At 37.8% G+C, this 16,513-nt stretch overlaps 1 protein-coding gene and 1 long non-coding RNA gene across 5 annotated transcripts in view; one reads left to right on the top strand and one right to left on the bottom strand.

Annotated features, from left to right (window-relative positions):
* The first annotated feature begins 3,051 nt into the window (after positions 1-3,051).
* The window catches only part of LOC141372479 (uncharacterized), a 272,954-nt gene continuing 259,492 nt past the window's right edge, over positions 3,052-16,513 (top strand). For both annotated transcript variants that reach the window (XR_012377744.1, XR_012377745.1), the window contains exons 1-2: positions 3,052-3,114; positions 9,486-9,583. This is a non-coding gene — a long non-coding RNA (uncharacterized lncRNA). The remainder of the gene's footprint in view (positions 3,115-9,485; positions 9,584-16,513) is intronic.
* Positions 11,352-16,513, bottom strand: part of IBSP (integrin binding sialoprotein) — a 13,704-nt gene continuing 8,542 nt past the window's right edge. For 2 of the 3 annotated variants that reach the window (XM_073891190.1, XM_073891191.1), the window contains exons 6-7: positions 12,929-13,096; positions 11,352-12,342 (exon numbers count right to left, since the gene is read on the bottom strand). In XM_073891190.1, coding sequence (XP_073747291.1) covers positions 11,806-12,342; positions 12,929-13,096 — 705 coding nt within the window. In that variant the 3' untranslated portion in view covers positions 11,352-11,805. Of the gene's footprint in view, positions 12,343-12,928; positions 13,100-16,513 lie in introns of all 3 variants that reach the window. The other variant, XM_073891192.1, reaches the window with a different exon arrangement.

The following is a 16,513-nucleotide window of genomic DNA, read 5'->3' as shown; positions in this document are numbered from 1 at the left end:
CTATTAATTAGGACTCTCTGAATAACTAACAAGTTTGTAAGTGGAAAACATTTTAGCTATCCTTTTGTGTAGAAAGTTTATAATTTCAGTTTTCTCTGTATTAAATTCAGCAACATTTAACAAAAATGTATTGGGTACCTATTATGTGAGAGACACTGGGGAAATAGCGGTAAGCAAAACAGACAGAAAAAAAAAATCCCAGTACTCATGGAGTGTATAATCTGGTGGGGAGACTGATAATAAACAAAATAAATAAGTAAAATATATTGTGTAGATAGTGACACAGACTAAGCCTAAGAAGAAAAGTATTACAAGGAGAGGGCATGACAAGAACTGGGGGTGGGGACATGGGGATACTGAAATGTAATACTAGATAGGGAGTCCTGGGAAAACCTCACCGAGAAAGTGACTTTTGAGCCCTGTAAATACATGGCATCTAGGGGAAGAGCATTCTAGGTAGAAGGAAGAGGGAGAGGAGAGCCCCAGGGACAAGAACCTGCTGACGTGTTCCAGAAACAGAGAAGAAGGCATTTTGACTGGAAAGACCGAATGAAGTAAATAGCAGGAAATGAGGTCAAAAAGGTAGTAGATGGCAGATGACATAGGGCCTATAGATCATTGCAAGGCTCTTGACTTTACCCTGAGTGAGAAGGAACCCTTGGAGGTTTTAGGCAGAGCAGTAACTGCAGAGTAACTGAGATAGGAAAAGGCAGACATGGGCTAGGAAGCTCTCGAGGTAATCCAGGCAAATGATGATTAGGAATCAGAGTGATGGCAGAAGGGATTGGGGGAACTGGTCAGGTTCTGGATATATTTTAAAAGTAAAGCCAATAAGATTTGCTGACATACCGGATGTGGAGTGTGAGAGAAAATCAAGAATCAAGGGTGACTCCAAAGTTTTTTGCTCTGAGCAACCGGAAGAATGAAGTTGCCTTTTATGGATATGGGGGAAACTGCAGAAGAAGTGGTTTTGGGAGAAACATTGAGAGTTTGGGTTTGGAAATGAATGTTACAGAACGGTCAATTTAGGACATTGACTTCCTCAGTGAAACAAGAGAACATCCATATTAGAATAAGCTTTCCTGGGGCAATCGCCTGCTCTCTCCTCTTTTGCCCAGTCTGTGTGCCAAAATAATGATTGCAATAGTTCAGGTTAAAATATTACACTGCCTGGAGGGATAATTTACATTAGAACTATATGTGAAGCATCAATGTACAATAATGTTAAGAACTATTTAACCCAATGGTTAAATGGTAAGAATTATCTTTGGTTAAACACAATTTTAACAAACTATAAATGACATACAATGAGATTTAAATGTAAATTCCCAATTCTCCTAACTTCCAAAACAGACAAAAACCAAAATAAAACAAACAAAACAGCCCTTGGGCAGCTTTAGCTGAGAGAATGGCGTCTTTTTTGTTTAGGCTGAATCCCTATTTTTGCTTTGTCCAAATTCTGCAGATCCTTTTTGAGTATCTGGAGCTGGTTTTTAAAACACTTGCCAGGACTAGAGTTTGAGCTGTTGGGCTGGAAGTACTGTTGATTCACCGTTCAACCCTGGATTTTAGAATGTTTGAGTGTTGTCATTGACGATGGGAAGGAACATTTAAATCTAGTAGCTTTGGAGTCAAACAGACCTGAGTTCAAATACTGACTCTACTACTTGTTTGTTGTGGTCAGTTGCCTAAGCAACTAAATGGAATCTCTTTGAGCCTCCATTTCTTCATCTGAAAATGAGGAGCATAGTAATAAGTTAAACTTTCATTGAATGATTACTTTGCTGTGAGCATTTTCCTTAAAAACATTTTCACCCCATAAGGAATTGGCTGTAAGACAATTTTGTCATAAAAGATAAAAAAAATAACTGGTTGACAGTTTGGCTTAACAGTTTGATTTCTCCATTGACACAGTACTCCCATTTTTGTATTATATAAACCTTACCCTCATAATGGTCTATACAATAGTGCAGAGTTTTGAACCTACATTTCCCACAGAACTTAACAGACCACCACTGAACATGTGACAATATGCCAAGAACAAACAACAGTGTAGAAGGCTTTCACAAGGGGACACAAAGCTCAGTTACAAATATGCGTCCTAGTATTTGGAAACTGATACTTCTCTGTGTCTTTTTTTATTTTAAGATTTATTCATTTATTTGAAAGAGAGAGAGAGCAGGAGCGCATGCACATGGGCGAACACAGAGGGGAGGGTGGAGGGAGAGGGAGAGAGAGAGAATCTCAGCCAGACTCCTTCCTGAGCATGGAGCTGGTGGTGGTGGGGAGTGCTCCATCTCACACCCTGAGAACATGACCTGCGCCAAAATCAAGACTCAGATGCTTCATATGATATGTTGCATTGAAGTGCTGGTTTTTAAATCACTAGTTTCTGATGTAAAAAAAATCTGAGTATTTTCTGAAAAAAATTTTTTGTGAATGGCATTTTCTCATTTAGAAAAATAAAAAGTTAAAAAAATAAAATCTTTAAGGGAACACAATTATCAGTATTGTGATTACACTTATGATTTACTTAAATCAATTTTTTTATAGTTGATTGGGTGCTTATTGAGTGTTCTATGTTTAGTATTACAAACATGTATCTATCAGTTTTGTTACAGCAGTACTTCATAATACACCACTCCAAACTCAAACTCAAAAAAAGACTAGGATGCTTACTGACTGAGCCACCCAGCTCCCCCTTAAACTTCTCTTAATGAAGGAAGAAATTTTAGTGAAAAAAGAAAAAGTGTAATGCCAATGAGGAGATGAATCATCAAGCAAAGAAAAAAATAGAATACTATGCATGACTACGAAGACAAGGGCTTAGATATAATCTACAAAATAAAATCAGTTATTTGTGCAGTTTTACCCCAAATCTGCACTATACATTTTGAATGTACTCAATACTTTGTATTTCACAGCAGTGTTTTTTTAATTTTGTTATTCATTTTTCAGGTTTCATTATGCCCCCTTTAACGAACGCCCCTTTTATTTTTCGTGAGTGTATCTTTTACGGCAAAGTTGCTTTACGGTCAGTTAGTGATGGGAGGGAAATGCTTGTGGTGGATCTGCTTGTCGCGGAGATCTTCAGGGTGAAACTGCCTAGAACCTGTAAGGTATCTCTCCTTTATGGGAAAGTGTTTACTTCGCTGATGGGAAAGTGTTTACTTCTATCCAGATGTATCTATGTTTAATAAGAGAAAATTCATTGAATTTTAAGAGAAAAAAATTGCTTAGCTCCTAGTCCTATAGCAAGGAGTAAACTGGCAGTAGCTAAATATATATGCTCCCAAAGTTAAAACGAATTCAAAGCTTCAAAAAAAAAAAAAAAAATCAACTTGGGCCTTAAATTTAGAACCTACAATTGACAAAAGAAAAAAAAAAGCCTATTCTGGTTTTAAGGTTGCAGAGAAGAAACTGCGGCGGGGGTGGGGGGTGGGGACAACCAAGAGCCATCATTTGCTAAAGTTCTCTGAGGTAGAGGTGTTAATTCTACCCTCTTGACTTGCCCCCTCAGTTAAGCTTGAACTACGAAAACTCAATGTTTTCTAAATGTTTTGTGTCATAAACAGTTTTGCCATAATATTTGTTAGGAATGAATAACCAAAGATAAAGAACAGTGTTCTCTAAAAAAAAAAAAAAAAAAAGATTATCCTCACGCCATCCCTGTTTAACTGGGAAACAAAACAAAACCAGGAAGCAGTAGAGACTAAGGCAAGAAATGGACACTTGGATTTTCTTCTGGTTTTTGTCTGAGAGTTTAAGAATGGACACCTCCACAGATTATGTACCTAGCCTGGCTTTCCTGGGTCACACTGACCCAGGGTTGGTCCTCAAAGAGATTTTAAGATGAAGGTAGTCCATGGAACATGTTGCATTTTGTGGTGGCTTTTTCATTCCTTACCCTTCACTTGAGTGAGAGCAACCATATAAAATGTTAGTTAACTAGGAACCTATACTATCAGTTCCAGCTATTGGACCCTCATCCAGGGGTAAGATTTTAGTTGTTTGGTTTTGTGTTCCCATCTGTTTCTGGAATGTTACACCCATCTTCCCTGGACTTGTGCTCTAGGCCCAATTGCTTTGAGAGATATTTTTAAAAAAATATTATAGGCAATGATTTTATCTTCTGGGATCTTGGTCCCCAACTTATTTTTAACACTGTTCTGCAGCACATTTCTCTGTATCATCTTAGGCAGTTAGAGGTAAACATATTATACCGGGGGGGGGGGAAATTATATATAGTATATAATATATATAGTAATTCTTTTTTTTCTAATTTACGAACACAACACATGTACATTTCCCCTTCGGACTCAGTGGGGAGTCATTACAGTGTTGTGATTAGAAAATAGGGGCCTTTGTTGAGTAATTTCCTTTTTACCATATAGATAGACCTTTAAAGATTTGTCAAGGCTTTAAGCTTTTCATAGAAGTATTTACTCCCCCTTGATCTTCAGAATGGAGTCCAGAATTGGTGTGCTGGGAGTCTTACCCTGTGTTTAGCGGAAGAAAATGTTTCTGTTTTAAATATGTTCATTCATGTGTGTATCAATATTCATCCTAAATTTTTTTAAAAAGGTCACTCTCTCTAAAACATCACTTGGAACCAACTTTCTCTTCTACCCTAAAACTATTTTTATTTTTATTTTTTATTTTTTTCTCTCAGTATTTGAGATTTTCAACAGAAGTACATAAAAATTTCATCCAGATATGGAACCATGGAGGGTCGTAGAGCAGCATGAAGATAGCTGTGTTCATTTCTCTAGGCTATTTGTTTACTCATTCAGCTATTACTAGCAAAGAGAAGACATGTCAACATAATTTACTTTTATTTTTATATTAGAAAGATGTCTTATTACACCTTAAAATGTAACTCAGAGGATGTAGTTAAAACATAATTATAATGATACCAGTCCTTTCCTTTAGGACATGGTGACATCGCTGGAAGTGGCTGTAAAACTTTGTTCTGTTACCTCAAGGGGGGGAATATCTCTCATTCTCAAAATAGTGTTTTTCAGAGGTTGCTGTTTTGTTTTTCAGGACTGAGAATCTTCTCCTTAGGAGACAGAATATGACAACATTTACCAGCTAGTTATTCATTGCATTGGGCTCATACTAATATTTTCTTACCAAATTGGAGCGTATGTAGTCTTCTCAGTTTCTAGTGGTTTTTTTTTTTAAGATTTTATTTACTTGACAGAGAGAGAGACAGCGCAAAAGCAGGGGGCAGGCAGGCAGGCAGGCAGGCAGAGGGAGAGGGAGAAGCAGGCCCCCCGCAGAGCAGGGAGGCGGATGCGGGACTCAATCACAGGACCCTGGGATCACGACCTGAGCCGAAGGCAGACGCTTAACCAACTGAGCCACCAGGCGCCCTCAGTTTCTATTTTTTAGTGTTAGTATTTTATTTTAGCTCTTCTCTCATGACTTTCTTAATTCTCATGAACCCAGATTTTCTCTATGCTTGTCAGCTCCTGTTCCAGTTATCTATTGCTATGAAACAAACCACCTCAAAACTTAATGTTTTAAAACACCAATATAGGGGCGCCTGGGTGGCTCAGTCAGTTAAGCATCTACCTTCGGCTCAGGTCATGATCCCAGGGTCCTGTGATCGAGTCCCGCATCGGGCTCCCTGCTCTGGGGGGAGCCTGCTTTTCCCTCTCGCTCTTGTGCCACTCCCCCTTCTTGTGCTCTCTCTCTCTCTCTGTCAAATAAATAAATAACATCTTTAAAAAATACCAATATATTATTTTCTCTCAAGGTTCTGTAGTGTGATTTGGCTTAGCTATGAGGTCCTCACTTGGGTTCTCTTGTTTAGAACATTCAGAGAGAACAAAGTGCAAAGTCTTATCCAAAGTTATCCAAAGACTTGACTGAAGTCTGATGGTGCCTTGGTGCTTCTCCATATGACCTCTCTCTCTGGTAGAACAAGCTAGACTTCTTACATGGTGGCTCAGTACTTTAGAATAAGCAGTGGGCTAAAAGCTTGTTAACTGGATTTGTTGGATTAAGAATAAAAATTCCCATGCAAATTACTTTCTGTTATATTCTGTTCTTTCTCAGGCGGTCTCCTCTGTCTTATATTTCGTGAGTTCCAGGGTCTTGACCAGACAGCAGAAGTTGTTAGGCCAGTTTTGTGAGCTAAGCCTGGAATTGTTATGGAGTCATTGTCATTTTATTGGTCAAAGCCATCAGATCCAAAGTTGTGCAGAAGTAGTTTCCATGCCTTGATGTAGAGAAGTGACAATGTCACATTGCTGAAGAGCTTGTAGAATGGGGGATATCATTGGAACCGTTTTTGGAGAATACAGTGTGCCTGAGTCAATTTCTGATAACAGTGCAGGTGTTGAGCATTCAAAATGCATTCAATTCAGAATGTTTGGTATACCTGTATTAGTGAGGATTCTCCAGAGAAACAGGACCAGTAAGAGATATGTATATATATATCCATATGTATGTGAGCCCATATGTACACACACACACACACATACATATATTTCCATATAGGCTCACATGATTATGGAGGCTAAGTCCCATAGTTTGCCATCTGCAACCTGGAGACCTAGGAAAGCCAGTGATATAAATCCAGTCTGAGTCAGAAGGCCTGAAATCCGGGGGAACAGATGGCATAAAACCCACTCTAAGGGCAGGAGCAAACAGATGTCCTGGTTCAAGCAGCCAGGTAGGAAGCAAAAGCTGCAAATTCCTTCTTCTACCTTTTGTTCTATTCTGGTCCTCAATGGGTTGGATGATGGCTCTCCATTGAGGAGGACAATCTACCAAGTCCACATATTCAAATGCTAATCTCACTAAGTATTAGAAATAATGGACACCTCTGTTTACTCAGAATTAACCATCACTGTACTGGATTTGATGACAACCCATTCTATACAGCATAAGTAATGGTTTATGTTGTGCAGTTGATTTTACATTACTATACTATTGTACAACTAGAATCAATATCCAGCTTTTCCTACCTGGCTAAGGGGTGAGACATAGCAGATAATCTGTCACAAAATTTCAAAAGATAGTGTAGTGAAAAAAATCATCTTTACATATTATTTATCAAGGTAATACTTCTTGATGTATTTAGATCCAGGACATGTCAGAAGCATTTTATTAAGTAGCTGCGCAAAGGAGACAATTCAGATTGCTGTATCAAGCGCCAGAAATTTTACTGAATTTTTAAAGTAGAGTTTGAAATAAAGGGCCAAACTTCAAGTTAAAAAAAAAAGTGAATTCATTAATAGTTTGTTTATAGCCTAAGTTATTAACAGCAGCTAAATTTTAAAATTAAACAGTTCTTCGTGGTTATCACTTTATATAATCATCTAAAATAGGAGCCAGCAATCTATGGGCTGTGGACCAAATCTGTTCCATCACCACAAATAAAGTTTTATTGGAACACAGCCATGTCTGTTTGTTCACATACATCTATGTCTGCTATTGCTACAATGACAGATTCGAGTAGTTGTGACAGAAACCATATGGACTGCATAGCCAAAAATGCTTACTAACTGGTCCTTTAAAAAGTTTACTGACTTCTGCTTTACAGAAAAGTTTGGTGACCCCTGACTAAAATAGTGGAGGTTAAATTTGTATTTTAAAAAGAGAAAAGACAAGTTCTGTACACACCGTTGCAGGTCTTATCTTTTTGGGACTCTAGGGGTCATAAATTCAAGGGGGGAAACCTGAGAAAGACCAGAGTAATTTGCATGGGAAACCAACAAATCCAATTAATGAGTTCTTAACCCACTGAATAGTTTAAAGATACAAGGGCAGAAAGTATTTACAACTATTTGCACTTGGATAAACATGAGTCTGAGTGATTGCTTCCTGGTTTCCCTTTAACTAGTATTGATTCTTTTTTTAAAGTGAGACTCATATTGCCTGACATTAGATTATCCTTTTCAAAAAAGTGTTTTTACATTTTTCTGCTTTTCTCCCAATTTGATTATTTCTTCTCTTGGTCGTTCAGAGGGATTCACTTTGCCTAGAGATAGACTGGGTTTGTTTTTTGTTTTTTTAATAAAAGGAATCCAAATGGAAAGAAAGTTAAAGTTTGGCTTTTCATTTCAGAAATAGGCTCTTGAAGCTCCTAGAAACAATCATTTTGAAAGCAAAGCTTTAGTTTTGTGAAGTGAAAATTTTGCTAAGAGAAGAAAGGATAGTAGAAAATCAATGGGGTTCGTCATGAAAGAAACAGGGTATAGAATATGTCACGATAGTAAATTGAAAAGGGGGGCGGGGTGATATTTAGTGTTCCCCACTGATTAAATATGGGTTACCTGACTGCCAGCCAGAGAGGATATTGATTGTGGCATCATGTTGAAGGAGGTAAGAAGGGCTTGAAATGAGGGGATGGGACCAAGAGTGACCACAGGGGGAGGGACAGAGTCATCTCTAAGATGCAGCTGCCCTGTGGCCACTCTGATAGCCACAGACCATCCACCCCCACAGTGTGGCCTGTGCTGAGAAGACTTCTAGTGTACCATTGCCTGGTGAGGCCCCACATGTCTGCTGGGGATCATCTTGTAGAAGTAATCCTTCTCATGCCCTATGACCTTTCTTAGTTTATCCAAACTCCCCTGTGTGACCAGCCTTCTTTACATGATCCAAGAAACTCATAAGCCTCCCAGACTTTGGGATCTGGAAGAGGTGTGTAGGCGAAGAACTCTACCGCCACTTCCTCACAACCTGCCATGTCTCTGTATGGACCACATGGGTGAAGGTTGACTGCAGTCTGACCTGAGGCTTGGCCAAGTACCCTATACCACCTCCTGGAGAAAGGAGTGATAAGCAGCCTGGTACAGAAATTCTAGAGGCAGTTCCTCTCCTACCTCTCCATCTTCTGGGAGTTGGTCGCAAGGCTATTTCTCATCCATCTCCCTGGTTTCAGTTGAGCATAGGACTTTCCACCTCTCCCCCTTTAAGTCTCCACTGCAGATTTCTTTGTCTCTCTACTTAGCCGTATGTGAGAGCTAGCTCCTTCACAGTGGAATGACCTACTTACCTCTGCTCTCCTCTGGCCCCTTCGGCTCAGTGTCATCTTGTGGGACCAGGAACTGACACCATGCTGATCCTGCTTTTGCTCTCTGTGAAAGTAATAAACTGTTTGACTCCATTTGAGCTCGCTGTCTCCCTACTGGCTGAATCAGTGGAGTTATGACATGCAAACCTAGCAGCTGCAGTTGCAATCCTCATGGCCCTGTCACGAATCACACTGCCTTTTGGGGAATGCTTGACAAAGTTTTGTCCTATTTCAACAGCAGCATGAAAGGATATTTTCCTTGTTTACTAACAGTCTCTGTTCTCAAAGAGATCCTTCTTTGATCACCTGAGCATGACATGAAACCTATAAAATTATATCTTCTTATTAATACCAAAGGGCAAAGAAGTAAAAACATAGTTAGGGTTGCTATATGTGTTCTCATCCAAAATTTCCTCTTCTGATTCCCAATTAAATTCACTTATCTTAACAGGGTGACTTTTCTCTATAAGAAAGAAGCTGTGAGAGATATATGGGGTGTGGACTTTGGAGCAGATTCCTTTCCCCCACTTAACAGCTGCATCATCTCAGGCAAGTTACTAAATGTCTCTGTAACTCATTTCCTTACCTGTAAAATGTAGTAGACTTTCAAGTAATTGTTGAGAATGAGGTAATATATGTAAAATGCTTAGACTGGAACTGGCACACAGTAAATGTGTAATAAACATTAGCTACTATATTAATGAAAATAGTGGTTCTCAAACTTTAAGGTGCACAAGAATCACCCGTCCACTCCCAGTTTCTCATTGAGTAGGTCTTGGGTGGTGCTCCAGAATTTGCATTTCTGATGCTGCTGCTGATCTGACGACTGTTCCCAAGGCCTCAATCTCGTCAAAAGCTTTTGTTTACAAAGCGGCAGTAGGGCAAGAAAAAAATGTTCCGTGAGTTCCCAAAGGACCAGGTAATTATATAACAATCGATGCACCCAGGTGTTAAGATTGAGAAAGGAAGGGGAGTGGAGAGGAAAGAGATGATGATTCTTAGCACATCATAAACATGTTGGGCTCTGAACAGCAACTACTGTGTACGCTCCACATGTAGGAGATGAGGTGATGGGGACTAGAGGAGGATATTAATTTACTCTCAATAATACCATTATTCCAGCCCATCTAACTCGAGAGTTCATGCACTTTGCACGGCATGTAAAAACATATGCCAAAATATGAGAAGACCCTTGCTTTGAAAATATTCTTTATTTAGGACCCAAGTCATAAAACCTGGCTGGTTCTAAGAAAATTGTGATATAGGACAAAGCTTATTTTTCAGCAGTGTTCTCATCGTTAAAGATTTCCTGCTCACTTATGGCTCAACATCCATTACTGATAAATATACACTAATGAATATAGCATAATGGTAAAGAACACAGATTCTAAAACCAGTCTGCCTTTGTTTTACCCTCAGCTTTGCCACTTGTGACCTTGTGCAAGCTGTATATCTCTTTGTGCCTGACTCAGTTCCTTCATCAATAAAATGGGGGATGACAAAAATACCTACCCAATAGAATTTTGTGAGGATTAAATGAGTTAGTAATCAATGATATCATTAGAATAATTGGGAGAATGTGAATATGATCTGCATATTACAAAATACTATCATAGCAGTGTTTAATTTCTTTAGAATGAGAATGAGAATGGTATTGTGGCTATTTAGGAGAATTTCTTGTTTTTATACTAAATATTGAAGTATTTAGGAGTGAAGCATCCTGATGTCATGATGTCTGCAACCACTCTTTAATGCTGTGCATGTGTGTGGATATGTGAATGTGTGTGTATGTGTAAGAGTTTTCTACTCCATCCTACACCCTACCCCACCTAAAACCAAATCAAAAAGGAGTAGGGTTGCCAGATACAAAATAGGATATTCCATTAAATTTGGATTTTAGAGAAATAATGAATGATTTATTTAGTATAAGTATGTCCCTAATAAATCACAGAGGCCAAATAGTGCATGGAGCATACTTACACTAAGAAGTTTTTCGTTGTTTATCTGAAATTTAAATTTAACTAGGCATCCTATATTTTTGTTAAATCTGGCAACTCTAATAAAAGCCATTTATTCTCCTGATGTATATGGTTGACTGTGCCACAAGTGTGTCAAAATCTTAGTTATGTTGATTTATCCATGACAGAATACTTACGAGTTCTTCTGAGTTTTAAACCATAGTGGAAATAAGCTTTTATCCTTCAGCTTTGTTGTCCCCTACTGGATTCATCTTTTTCAATTCTGAATCTTTCTCTTTTTAAAAATTATAACATATTTGAAAGATTGCATTTTTATTTGTGATAAAACCCATAGATAGAATATGCATAAAGGTCACATAAAAATACGTGAAGAGGATAATTAAACATAATATACAGTGTTGGATAGGTAGTGTGATTAAAGAACTACACATATTTTGTATATAGTGTCATTAAAGTTAACTCTTAGAAGCACTTCTTGCATGAAGAGTTTTAGGAGTACAAACATGTTAAGAATACTATTTCTAAAACTACAACCTCAAAACATGTAATTGAACTCAATCTCATGGATTGGTGTAAGTGGCCCTGATTTACAATAACCTTTCAATAACCTACCAGGGAAAAGCAACAAGAAACCCATTCCTTGCAGAAGCAATTACAGAGAATTATTTTGGAACAGTAGCACCGTTCCACATTGTGATATGCACACTGTCACATTTCACCTTCCTGAGTTGAACTTCGGAAGTGTGGCCGCGTGGAATGCCAGCGCAGAGGCGTTCGCCCCAGGCCGGCCCTTCACTGGCGGCGGTCGGAGTAATCTTGACCATCGTAGTAGCCGTCGTAGCTGTGCCCTTTGTAGTAGCTGTACTCATCCTCATAGGCTCGGTAATTATCCCCGCGAGGTGCCCCATTTTCATTTTCATAGACTTCATACCCACTGTCGTATTCATTAGTGCCTGTTTGTTCGTACTCTCCCTCATACCCGGTGGGGGTGGCTTCCCCAGATGGTCGGGTGGTAGTCCCGTAGAGCTCTAGTGGTGGAGTCGTGGGTTCAAACCCACCATCTAGAGAGGTTGTTGTCTTCGAGCCACCACTGTCCTGCTTTCCAGCCACTGTGGTTCCTTCTGCGTGGGCTTCAGTGACACTTTCTTCTTCACCTTCTTCTCCATTGTCTCCATCACTGCTGCCATTGCCATTTTCTGCCTCTGTGCTGTTGCTGCTGGTGCCATTTATGCCTTGCCCGTTTTCATCCACTTCTGCTTCATTTTCTTCATCTTCCTCTTCTTCATCACTCTCCTCCTCTTTTGTAGCCTTGTGTCCTCTATCCCCAGCCTGTAAGGAAAAGTTTGAAAGAATCCAGATCTAGGTGTGAAAATGTAAAAACCTAAGACCGTTCCTTCATTCAACACAGGCTGTACCTAAGGCCTTGTTCTAGATGTATTTTTGAATTGAAGCCAGCTTAATTTACAAAAGAATTGGTGGGTGTTTTAAAAATTCAGAATTAGTACCTTTGGTGGGTGTTTTAAGAATTCAGGATTAGTACCTTTGTCATTGGGTTTTGATGGAGAAAAATGTACTTGATAAATAAGCCTTCTCTGTGGGAGATGCTTCCTCTAGCTTTGCTATTCATTTAGTCTGTCTTAGAGTCCTCTTCCCTGAAATACAGTGGCATCTTTCAGGACCTTTTATCCATTGCCAAGATGCTTGTCCTTAGTCTTCTGCTGTAATGTAGGAAGTCAGTGTAATAGCATGGCCTGGGAAGAGATCTTTCCTTATTTGTAAACAGGGAAATTGAATCTGCTCTTGCTTTTTCAATGAGTTAATGAAGGTAATATAAAACACTCTGTTTGGTGTCAAGATAACCTTAGATTTCAGTGAAGAAATGAAATCAGATTTAACATTTTTGAGGAATGATTACCTTCTTGAGAAGTTGCATTGCAGCTAGACCTATGTACCCTGTTCCAGGTGTGGTCTCCTCTCCATAGCCAGGTGTGGTGGAAAGGGTGGTGTTCTCAGCCTCAGATTCTTCATCTTCGTTTTCATCAGAATTTGCATTCTCCTCATTGTTTTCTTCTTCATTTGAATTCTCCTGGTGAAAATATCCAGAGCAAGGAAAGTTATTTTAGCTGGAAGAGAACTCAAAATCTGTTGGAGTCATGAGCCACAATTGAGAAAAACATTGTATTCCTCAGCCAGCTCATCACCTAATGCTAACAGTTTTGCTTCCTCTTATGCCATTTGCACTTCTCACTTCTTAAAACTCAACTCAGGGTTACCTCATTCAATTTATCTCACCATATTCTGTTTTTAGACATTTCCATATTCTATTTAATCAATAAAACATGCTTTTGTAATAATTTCAGCATATCTATGTGGTATTTTATCCTAGATGTCTTAGGCTCTTAAAGTCTTATGTACAATTACAACATGGTAGTAAGTGGATTCTTACATTTGCTGACAAATCAGCTGAGAACTTATACCTATTTTTAAAAATTTCTTATGATAGCCTTGTAAGGTAGGATTATTATTCTCTTTAGAAAAGGAAGGTGAGCTCAGAAAAGCTAAATAACTTGCTTAAGTTGTTTTTATTTTTTTTTAAGATTTTATTTATTTATTTGACAGAGAGAGACACAGTGAGAGAGGGAACACAAGCAGGGGGAGTGGGAAAGGAAGAAGCGAGTTCCCACCGCGCGGGGAGCCCGATGTGGGGCTCAATCCCAGGACCCTGGGATCATGACCTGGGCCAAAAGCAGATGCTTAGTGACCGAGCCACCCAGGCACCCCTTAAGGTCTTATATGTGATGAAGCTGTATTTTCTAATTTAAAAAGCTGAGCCATTTGTAATGCACTATGATGTTTTTGACGAGGAAGAGGATTTATATGAATGTTCACACTATGCCTAGGATATCTTTTCCAAAAGGAATTTTTATAGAAATGCCTCTCTTCAAACAAATTGTTTGCATGTCTTATTTACTGGCAAAAAGAAATGAATATTTTTCATATGCTTTCAAGTGTATTTAGACAAAAAACATATTTAATTCAAAAGTCATCTGCCAACATATAAGCTAGTTCTGTATTGTATGCAGTATTCAGAAAACTTTAGGCATTTGACACAAAATCAGTTTTACCGTGCAATGAAGAAACTAAACACTCCAAGAAATTTTTAGTGGTATATAAAGTTATTGCATGAAGATGTTTTAAAAAAATTAGCACTCCTCAAATGAATGGTTGTTATAATTTTATTAATATTACTGTAATCTTTAACATTTTATTCTTGGCCTTTATGTTGTTAGGCAGTTGTGTGTTAATGGAGTTAGTCTGATGTGATTCATAGCTAATATTAAAAGTCAAGACTTCAAAACATGCATGGATAAAGAAGATGTAATACATTTACATATACATATATAATGGAATATTATTCAGCCACGAAAAAGAATGAAAACTTGCCATTTGCAATGATGTGGATGAAGCTAGAGAGTATTACGCTAAGTGAAATAAGTCAGAGAAAGACAGATACCATATGATTTCATTCATATGTGGAATTTAAGAAATAAACAAGCAAAGGGAAAAAAAGAAAGAGGCAAACTGAGAAACAAACTCTTAACTATAGAGAACGAACTGATGGTTACAAGAGGGGTGGTGGGTGGGAGGATGGGCTATGTAGGTGATGGGGATTAAGGAGGGCGCTTGTGATGAGCACTGGGTGTTGTATGGAAGTGTTGAATCACTATATTGTACACCTGAAACAAATATTACCTTGTATATTAATTAATTGGAATTTAAATAAAAACTTAATCCACAGATTCCAAAACAAAATGTTAGAAGAAAAAAATAAGTTATGTAAAGAAAAAAAATTAAAAAATAAAACAAGCACAACCCAGATTTAGCCTGCCTTATTACTAAAACAAAGTGACCTAAAGAAGAATATGTTTATTTCATCAAGTTTGTAAATTCCACTGTTTCAGTAAACTCTTGGGACTATTAGAATCCACCCCAAAACAGTCTCTAAGCTAATTGTGTCAAATAACCCACAAACACAATGCTGTTTATTTAGTCTCATTTATGCTTTATTCCAACAGACTAAACCTTTCAGGGGAGAAGGAGGAAAGATTCTTAGAATAGAACATACAATTTGGGTCCTGTACTGTCATATTACACATGAAAAACCTGAGGTCCAAAAAGATAAATAACTTGCATCAGGTCAAATAGACGGTAGTTCATTAGTGGCCAAATCATGATTAAAAATCCAAACTCTCAACTCATGAACTTCTGTATTTTCTCCTACAAAGCCCTTTCTTTATTAGGTACTTTATTTAAGGATATCCTGTTGCAGTGAATTAAAAAGGAAAACAGATCGGTCTGTCGATCGGTATTAAGCATCAGATATCTTTTTGAATAGAAAAATTAGCAATAATTTTTTTAAAAGTATTATTAACCCATTAGAATGGCTAAAGTGACTGAAAGAAACAAGTGTTGGTGAGAATGTGGAGCAACTGACACACTGATGGGGGAGATCACAGTATATCTGCTTTGGTTGCCTCCACGCAGATTGAACATATGCATACCTTTTGACTTAGAAGTTTTACTTCTAAGTAAAATGGCCTCCAGAAATAAATGCATATGTTCACCAGAAGGAATACTAGAATGTTCACAATAGCAGTCTTTGTTATAGCCCAAACTTGGAAACTACCCAAATGCCAATCAACAGAAGAGTAATGCAGGGCGCCTCGGTGGCTCAGATGGTTAAGCGTCTGCCTTCGGCTCGGGTCGTGATCCCAGAGTCCTGGGATTGGGTCCCGCATCGGGCTCCCTGCTCTGCGGGGGGCCTGCTTCTCCCTCTGCCTCTCTCTCTCTCTCTCTCTCTCTCTCTGACTCTCATGAATAAATAAATAAAACATTTAAAAAAAAAAAAGAAGAGTAATGCATTGTGGTACATTCACATCATAAGATACTGACAATGAGAATGAATGATACATAGTTGTAGAACGATATGGATCAACCGTTGAAGTTGAGAGTGGAAGAGGCCACACACAAAAGACTATATGATGTGTGATTCCATTTATACAATACACAAAAATAGGCAAAACCAATATCTGTTAGGACTTAAAATAGCAGTTGCCCTTGGTGGCTTTGGTTAATGAATGAAATGGAGCACAATGTATGTGCTGCTTTTTGATATGGTGCTGGTTGCACTTGTGTGTTCAGTTTCTGAAGTTTCAGTGACCTCTATACTAATAATTTAAATTATTATCATTTAAAAAGCTTTTTTAAAATTCATTATATAAATTAAATTATTTTAATTTATATATTTATATAACATATATATATAAATAATTTATATATATTTATATATAATTTTATATAATTATGTTTATATAATTAATTTATATTTAGATAATTTAATTAATAAGGTAATAAAAATTTTAAATGATATTTATATAATTAGTAAGGTATATTTATATAATTAATATATTTATATACTTATATAATTTTTATATATTTA

This window comes from Callorhinus ursinus, unplaced genomic scaffold (assembly GCF_003265705.2).
Source record: "Callorhinus ursinus isolate GAN/ISIS: 27379988/994484 unplaced genomic scaffold, GSC_fseal_2.0 scaffold4, whole genome shotgun sequence".
Taxonomy (NCBI): Eukaryota; Metazoa; Chordata; class Mammalia; order Carnivora; family Otariidae; genus Callorhinus; species Callorhinus ursinus.
Note: the sequence above shows the minus strand (reverse complement) of the source record. Positions and strands in the feature narration are given on the sequence as shown.